The sequence below is a fragment of the Miscanthus floridulus genome, chromosome 13 (assembly GCF_019320115.1).
Source record: "Miscanthus floridulus cultivar M001 chromosome 13, ASM1932011v1, whole genome shotgun sequence".
Classification (NCBI taxonomy): Eukaryota; Viridiplantae; Streptophyta; class Magnoliopsida; order Poales; family Poaceae; genus Miscanthus; species Miscanthus floridulus.
This window is the reverse complement of record NC_089592.1, coordinates 33,764,661-33,773,048: the sequence shown is the minus strand read 5'-3', so window position 1 is coordinate 33,773,048 and position 8,388 is coordinate 33,764,661. Positions and strand designations below refer to the sequence as shown.

At 51.5% G+C, this 8,388-nt stretch overlaps 1 protein-coding gene across 1 annotated transcript; it reads right to left on the bottom strand.

The window, feature by feature from the left end:
* Nucleotides 1-2,768: 2,768 nt before the first annotated feature.
* LOC136500431 (plasma membrane ATPase-like) lies at nt 2,769-7,747 on the bottom strand. The gene is made up of 11 exons (XM_066495773.1): nt 7,613-7,747; nt 6,774-6,893; nt 5,411-6,640; nt 5,151-5,295; nt 4,877-5,041; nt 4,544-4,782; nt 4,436-4,468; nt 4,243-4,324; nt 3,971-4,131; nt 3,654-3,827; nt 2,769-3,567 (listed from the first exon to the last, which is right to left on the bottom strand). Exons 1-11 carry the CDS (start codon nt 7,652-7,654, stop codon nt 3,103-3,105), a joined length of 2,856 nt encoding a protein of 951 aa, XP_066351870.1. The 5' UTR covers nt 7,655-7,747; the 3' UTR covers nt 2,769-3,102.
* Nucleotides 7,748-8,388: the final 641 nt, after the last annotated feature.

Genomic DNA, 8,388 nt, shown 5'->3' with positions numbered 1-8,388 from the left:
GTAGGAGCCATTTTATTTTAGTGATCAAAACACTTAGTGAGTGTGATCACATTTAGGATAGATAGCTGTACTATTAAGAGGAGTGAAACTCGTATCGAAATGCGGTTATCAAAGTGCCACTAGATGCTCTAATTCATTGCACATGCATTTAGGATCTAGTGGAGTGCTAACACCCTTGAAAATATTTGTGAAAATATGCTAACATATATGCACAAGGTGATACACTTGGTGGTTGGCACATTTGAGCAAGGGTGTAGGAGATAGAAATGAAAGAGGGTCAGTCTCGCTATTTTACAACTGACCGGACGCTGGTCTCAGGGGGACCGGCGCGCCTGGTCATGCATGGCAGTGATAACCTGGTGTCGGTCATGTGACCGGACGCTGGGCCTCTGACGGACCGGACGCTGGAAGGCAGCGTTCGGTCAGAGCTGATGTGGCTGTATCGATATCAAGGAGACTGATCGGACGCTGTCTGTGTCCGATCAAGGTCGACCGAACGCGTCCGGTCAAGATTTGCCGTCTCTAGGAGCTTACTGGAAATGACCGGACTCTGGGTGTTTAGCGTTCGGTCACTTATGCTGGAGCGTCCGATCATGTCATGACCATTGCGATCAGACGACTCCTATTGAACGCAGGATGACACATGGCTGCCAACGGGCGATCGGACGCTGAACCCTATGTCCGGTCAATTTGATCAGAGCGTCCGGTCACCCCGATTAGTACCCAGTGAAGGGGTACAACGGCTCTATTTCATGGGGGCTTCTATTTAAGCCCCATGGCTGGCTCAAGCTCACTCTCTTGCACATTTTCATTGACATTACAACCTTATGAGCTTGGCCAAAGCACTCTCATTCATCTCCATCATTGATCCATCATCTTTGTGAGATTGGGAGAGAATCCAAGTGCATTTGCTTGAGTGATTGCATTTAGAGGCACTTGGTATTCGTGTTGCGCTGCGGATTTCGCTTGTTACTCTTGGTGGTTGCCACCACCTGGACGGCTTGGTGCAGCGGTGGAGGATCGACACAAGTTGGTGATTGTTCGTGGCCGTCTCCGGTGATTGTGAGGGGAGTTGTACCTTCCCCGGCGGAGTGCCAAAAGGTAACTCTAGTAAATTGATTGTGTCATTGAGTTACCTCACTTGAGGGTAGGTTCTTGGGGTGTCCAATTGTGTGGATGAGGTTTGTGAAACACTTCTTAGCCGCTGAACCACCAAGTGTTGGTCGACACAACGGGGACATAGCGTATTGGTAAGCACGTGAACCTCAGGAGAAAATCAGTTGTCTCTTGTCATTTGTATTCTCCCGATGATTGGCTTAATATTCATCTTATGATTGGTTCATTTCTCTACACGGCGGTATAATCACCCTACTCACTTATTTATATTCTTGCAAACTAGTTGTGGCAAGCTCTTTAGTGTAATTAGAATTGAGAGCTTGCTTTGTTATTTTAAGTTCATCTAGTGGAGCTTTTTAGAGTAGCAAGTTTGAGAGCTCAAAGTGAGTAGTAACTTTGCAAGTTGTGTGCCTAGTAATTATTGCAACTAGAATTGTTGGATAAGTGGCTTGCAACCCTTGTAGAGCTAGAGCAAGTTTGTATTTCACTATTTGTCATACTAATCAAATTGCTCTAGCTGATTTATAGATTTTTAAATAGGCTATTCACCCCCCACTAGCCATATTAGGACCTTTCAGCATCCCGTCGTCTTCCTCCTCTCCGACGAGGGGAAGGCACCACCAGCGGCGGGCAACCTTATGATTAGCACCGAGCTAATCCCCTACTAAATCTCTCTACAACCTTGTTGTAACCCCTCGATTTTGAATGCTTTTGAGTTTAAGGATCATCAGCTGCGATTGGCCCAAACCAGAATAAATCGTTGCGTCCTCTCTATGATTCTTGTGTTCTTGAGTCCATCCGAGCCACCGGAGACTCGTACTCTGTCATCGACTCGAACAACAATCCTTGCCGCGGTTCCGACCCCACGACAGCAACCAATCATCCGCCTGGATCAAATCAATATTTTTTTTTGCGAAAAATAACTTTATTAATAACCAAAGAGTATAATTACAAACCAAAGAATATAACAAACTCAGGAAAAGAACTAAAAAAGACTTGACTGCGACTCGACCTAAGAGCAAAATGAGCTAACTGATGAGCAACATTATTTTGATTCCTACTAATCTTAACCACCTGCAAACTACACAAGTCCATCATATCGCGACGCGCTTCATGCAAAATCGACCTAAGTCATTGAATAGTCATGCTCCTTGCTTTTCAACCTCCCAGCCACGACAGCACAATCGGTCTCAAGGACCATGGGGATGTCAGGCCATCTAGCAGCCATAGCAACCCCTTCATGACACGCCGCTGCCTCCTCTTCTTCGGCATCGCTGCAATGGTGAAGTAAGCGCCAAGCTGATAATTTTACATCGTGGATCAAATCAACCTTGGGGGGCAAAGCATCCACAAGGTGAGAGGGACGCATACACTCGGTAGCAAAGTATCTGCCAGAGAAGGGACCAAGGACAGCGATAACAAAGCATCCGCCAAAGACCAATCGATTGTGACTAGGCCAAGCACTCGAGTAGGACAGACCTCTGCAAAGAACATGAGGCACAGCGAGGGGCAGATCCAGGAAGAGGAACAACGATCAAGTGAAGCAATGGAGGTAGGTGCATAAAGCTAATTTATATTATAGCACAATTTTACATTTGCTGCACGATTTCCTGACCAACCTATTACAAGTCATGCTTGCTTTGGATATTGTATGGAAACGTTGAACAGACTTTGGATACAAGGCAGATGCAAGGATAAAAGACTTCATCAATCATCACAACCATTGCAACTCCTGTTGTTATTTCGCAATAAGTACAACAATAGTTTATAAATACACTACGCTTTGTGACAATTTAAAGCTGTATATGTGACCAAAACGCTGTTAGCAAGGCAGTCTAGGATGAACAAACGTACGTAGAGTGCATTCACTCAGTTCTAAACGACGACGGCCACCCGCTTGGCGTGGCGCCGTCGCTGAAAATGAGCCACGAGCCAGAGCAGGAAGCGGCGGCCGTGCCGTCGAATCCGGTGACGGCGAGCCAGCCATCACACGGTGTAGTGCTGCTGGACGCCTTCCATGTCGAGGCCCTTGAGCTTGACGACGGACTCCATCTGTCCCTTGAGCGTGCTGAGCTCCCTGAGCCTGGCCACCTCGGCGCGGCGCTTGGCTTGCTCGGCGATCTCGGAGAGCTCGCGGTAGCTGGTGCGGTCGCTGAGGATGCTGCCGGCCAGCTCGGGCGTCTGCAGGCCGTGCAGGGTGCGCTGCGCCGTGGCCCACTGCGCCTCCCGCTCCTCCCGCCCGTAGTCCTTCTTGGTGGTGAAGGCGATCTTGTGCTCGAACAGCGTGTCCCACGCCTTGCCGCTCAGCGCGTACCGGATGGCGAACTTGAACACGTCCAGCGGCAGGAAGGTGATGGCGCTGTAGAGCCAGATCACGCCCGCCCAACCCCATCCGATGCCCCGGATGTGCGCGAACCCGATGGTGGGAATGACCGCGACAAGGGTGGCAATCTGCACGCACGCAGGCATTCGGCAATGATCAGCAAGCTGCAGCATGCCATGGATTGACAGGACGGAGATGATGTGGCCGGGCTTACGATCTGGGCGACGACGAAGGCGACGCAGAGGAGGAACCCGGGGCGCTCCGCGAAGCACAAGCCGCGGGAGCGCGTCACGAAGATGAGCGCCTGGCTGATGATGCTCACCTGCAGGTACAGCGCCGACATCATCTCCTCCCGGCTGCCGTGCAGCGACCTCACGCCGAACGTGTTCTGCCGTCCGTCGGTCGGTCGCCGGAGCAATGCAAACAAAGGAAGGTTGCTTGGTCAACATCTTATCTTCTTGTTACTGGCAGGAAGAGAATGAATTTGATGGCCACAGCCACAGCTAGTGCAGTGCTAGCTTTATTATTTACCGTGAAGAAGTCGGTGCTGCGCATGGCCCAGAAGAAGATGACAGTCATGACGGCGAGGTAGGTGCCGTAGACGACGCCGGTGACGAAGATCTCGTTCAGCTTCCAGCTGTCTGGATGCGGAGATGGCCTCACCCTGTCCTTGGAGATGGTCATGATCGTGCCTGCATTTCATTCATTAAAAGCAAGCAGCAAATTGCATGCTTCATTCAGCTTGCCAATGGTGCCATGGACTATTTAGATGGTTCCGAGTCGAGTTATTAATTCAAACCCACCGTCGTTGAGGATGGCAATGACCAGGATCATGAACGGCGAGAAATCAAACTTCCAGATCAGCGCGATCAGCATGAACCCGAGCTGCATATATATTCCCATCACCAGAGCTTGTGGTTTTCACAGACAAACCGAACAGGGGAGCAAAGTCCATATATAAACAAACAAAATGGTTGACAAAATTAATGAACTTACCACAATACGGATCGTTATCGACACTGCGTAAATCTGACAAAAAGAAGAAAGTTTCAGTCCAAACGGAACTGCTGAACTACTTGTCAGATGGATGTGGCACGTGCTTACGGTGTAGTTCTTCATCCTCTGGAAAATGGAACGGCTGGTGAGCACGGCACTGATGATGACGCTGAGCCCGGGTTCAGTGAGCACGATATCAGAGGCACTCCGGGCCGCGTCAGTGGCGTCGGCGACGGCGATCCCGATGTCGGCCTTCTTCAGGGCTGGCGCGTCGTTCACGCCATCCCCAGTCATCCCGCAGATGTGCTTCCTCTCCTGCAGTTTCTTGACGATCTCGTACTTGTGCTCTGCATCATATCAACAAGACAGCAACGTTGGGATTGGTTGGGTAATGCCAACATTCACCGAAAATTGTGGGGGCACTGAATGTTGTGCTCTTACCAGGGAAGACGCCGGCAAAGCCATCGGCCTTCTCGATCAGATCATCGATAGGGATGGAGGCAATGGCTTCATCTTTGCACTGCCCGAGCAGCGCCGTCGAGGGGTACATGTTGGTGCCCATCCCCAGCCTCCTGCCCGTCTCCTTGGCAATGGCGAGCTGATCACCTATAGGTTTGAGTTCACGCTTGTACTTTCAACCGATCTTAGCTTGCAATGATTTAAACATAAACAGTAGAAATATTTTTGATCAAAAAGAAAAAGGTGAAGCTGGTACCGGTGATCATCTTAACATTGACGCCCAGGTTGAGCGCCTTCTTGATGGTTTCTGCACTGTCATGCCTCGGCGGGTCGAAAAGGGGCAGCAGGGCCACGAACTGCCATGGACTGCCGGGGCTGTCCTTAGACTTCTCCGGCAGTTCCTGTAATAACAATGCGTCGTGACAAGTGTCATGTACACGAAAGAATAAGATGATGGTTTATACATTTGGATGAAGTTTTTTTCAAAGAAGGTATGTTCAAGATCGTTCTGAACACCTGTCTGGCGACGGCGAGAGATCTTAGGCCTCGCTCAGCATACTTGTCGATGATGGCGTGAACCTTGTCTACGACATCCTCTTTGCAATTGCACAGGGTTATGATCTGCTCAGGAGCGCCCTTGCTGACGCGGTGCCAGCTGTTGTCGGCGAGGTTGACGTAGGTGAGGGCCGTGCGCTTGTCGAAGGGATTGAAGGGAAGGAAGTGCACCTCTTTGATGCCTTCCCTAGCCTCCTTGGGGTCACCGAGCATGCCAACCATGGCAGCATCGATGGCGTCCTGGTTCTCGACCCTCGAGGCCCTGGCGGCGAGAAGGATGACTTCGTTGGCGTTCACTCCCTTGACGAAGATTTCAATGAGGCCTCTGTCGACGCTGAGCTTGTTGATAGTGAGCGTGCCCGTCTTGTCGCTGCAGAGCACGGTCATGCCGGCCATCTCCTCGATGGCGGTCATGCGCTTGGTGATGGCACCCTGCGTCGCCAGCCGGTGCGAGCCGATGGCCATGGTGACCGAGAGCACCGTGGGCATGGCGATGGGGATGCCACCGATGAGGAGCACCAGGAGGTTGTCGATGCCGTCACGGTACCTGCGGTGCTGGATGGCGTACATGACGATGACCTCGATGACGATGCCGATGGCGATGGCGGCAATGCAGAAGTTGCCGATGGCCTTGAGCACCTTCTGGAAGTGGCCCATCTGGTTGGTGCTGTCGACGAGGTGCGCCGCCTTGCCGAAGAAGGTGTGCACGCCGGTGGCGATGACGACGGCCTCGATCTCCCCCTGCTTGCACGTGGAGCCCGAGTAGATGCTGTCGCCGGGCGCCTTGGTCACGGGCAAGGACTCGCCGGTGAGCGCCGACTGGTCGATCTTGAGCGGATCGCCCTCGAGTAGGCGGGCGTCGGCGGGGATAATGTCGCCGAGCTTGATGCTGATGATGTCCCCCGGGGCGAGCACGGCGGCGTCCTGCTCGCTCCAGCGGCCGTCGCGGAGAACCTTGGCCTTGGGCGCGAGGTTGGCCATGAGCGCCTCGGCCGCGCTCCCGGCGTTGCTCTCCTCCCAGTAGGAGATGGAGGAGTTGAGGAGCAGCAGGAACACGATCCCGACGAAGTCCTGCCAGTCCGGCGGCTTGCCGCCCCCGTTGGCCAGAGCGATGGCCATGATCGCCGCCGCCTCCATCACCCACGAGAGCGGGTTCCACATGAACCCGAGGAACTTGAGAATCTTGCTCTCCTGCATTGCATGCGCGCCAAGAAAAAGATCAAGGGCTCGATCCGCCATTGTTACACAGCAGAAAAATGATAGAGCAGAACATCAATCAAGACTAGCAATGGCGAGTTAAAAGAAAGCATCATGAGATCACAACCTTCTTCTCCTCGAGTTTGTTGGGGCCGAAGACGGCGAGGCGCGCCTCGGCCTCCTCCGAGGAGAGGCCTTGCCTGCTGCATTTGAGACTCTGGAAGACCTCCTCGATGGGGATGTTCTCCTGCCATGCATAACAAACACAGAGGACAGCATCAAAACTACTAAATCTATCCGAGCCCTGGAACAGCGACGGGTCGGTGCGTCTGCCTAATCAGTGATTAATTATGATTGCTATACTAGTAGCAGTCATTAATGAGCCCAGCCGAGAAAAGTGCGGTTGTTGCAGATCACAAGGAGAGGAAAAAAGGATGGAGAAAAGCGAAAAAAAATGGAAGCCGGATGAAGAGGCTTGTGTTGTGACCCGTGAATCAAGCAATGAGCGAGAAAACAAAAAGGAGGCAACTTTATCGTTAGCTTCACATGAGCAAAAGAAGATCACTCATCGCTAGTAGTATACTCTAGTAAAGTATGGGCGACGCTGAGCAGGGTGACGACTGGAGGCCAGGTATATGTTCTTTTCCCGGGACGACAAAAATGAAACATACAAATACAGATTAGCCAGGTATCATACAAGTGATTCGTACTTGTTCGTAACATTTTTTTCGAGAGGAAAAAAAGTTTGTTTCGTGATCAATCTTCGTCATCTAATTATTCATGGAAAGAGCTTGTAGATCTTCTAAAACAAAGTAACGGACAAACCAAAGGATCTATCTTAGGTTTGAGGCAGACTGACGCGTGAGAAGCAGGCACACGGAGAGCAGAAATGTGTTGGTTTTTGAATCGACGGCCAGGAAAGACATGACAAACCAAAAGAGCTTGAAGACGCATGCTTGTTCGTACCAGATCGATTGCCTCATTCTTGATCTCCTCGAGCCCCGCCATGCCGGCTGCTGGCAGCCGATGCAACTGCCGAAGCAGCCGCCGGAGGGATCGGCGAGGGACGACGAAGGCGGGAGCAGTTACGGCGCGACCGGTGACGAGTGGTGGGAACGAAGCGAAGCGAGGCCACCCAGGAAGCTCTTATATATCAGGCGCGGTGGGGGCAAAGCCTCAACGGTATCATCTTTTCCCTTTTTTAATTATTTATTATTTATCATTATATAATTATGGGATATCAAGAGCCTATTTGGCAGAGCTACACGCAGATTAAAAAATAGCTCTACTACACAAAAAGTTACCTAAAAGCTCTCTAGATCCACAAAATCCATATTCACTAAAATGATGGATCTGAAAGCTAGACTCACCATTTTAGTGGGGTGCTCCACGAAAGATTGTTTAGTACTTCCACGTGAAGTTGTGTGGAAATTACCTACCATTGCCACTGGTTACACACCTCTCTTCCCATATCGGTTCGTTTCTATTCCCTTTCTTCCCACTCGTCTGAACAGCTAAAAAAAAAGAAGAAAAATCTGCGCGTCTTCTCCACCACAGGTTGCAGTGCAGGGAGGACCTCACGGCCGGCAGCCTCGTCCGGGGCTGGCACGGGGAGGCACTCGCGGCCGGCGTGGCCCTCGCGGGCGGTGCTCGCAGTCGGCACCACGCGCGGCCCCAACGCAACATCCAAACAAGACCTAAGAGAAGAAAGCAGCACAAGCATTAGCAACAGGAGGGCATTA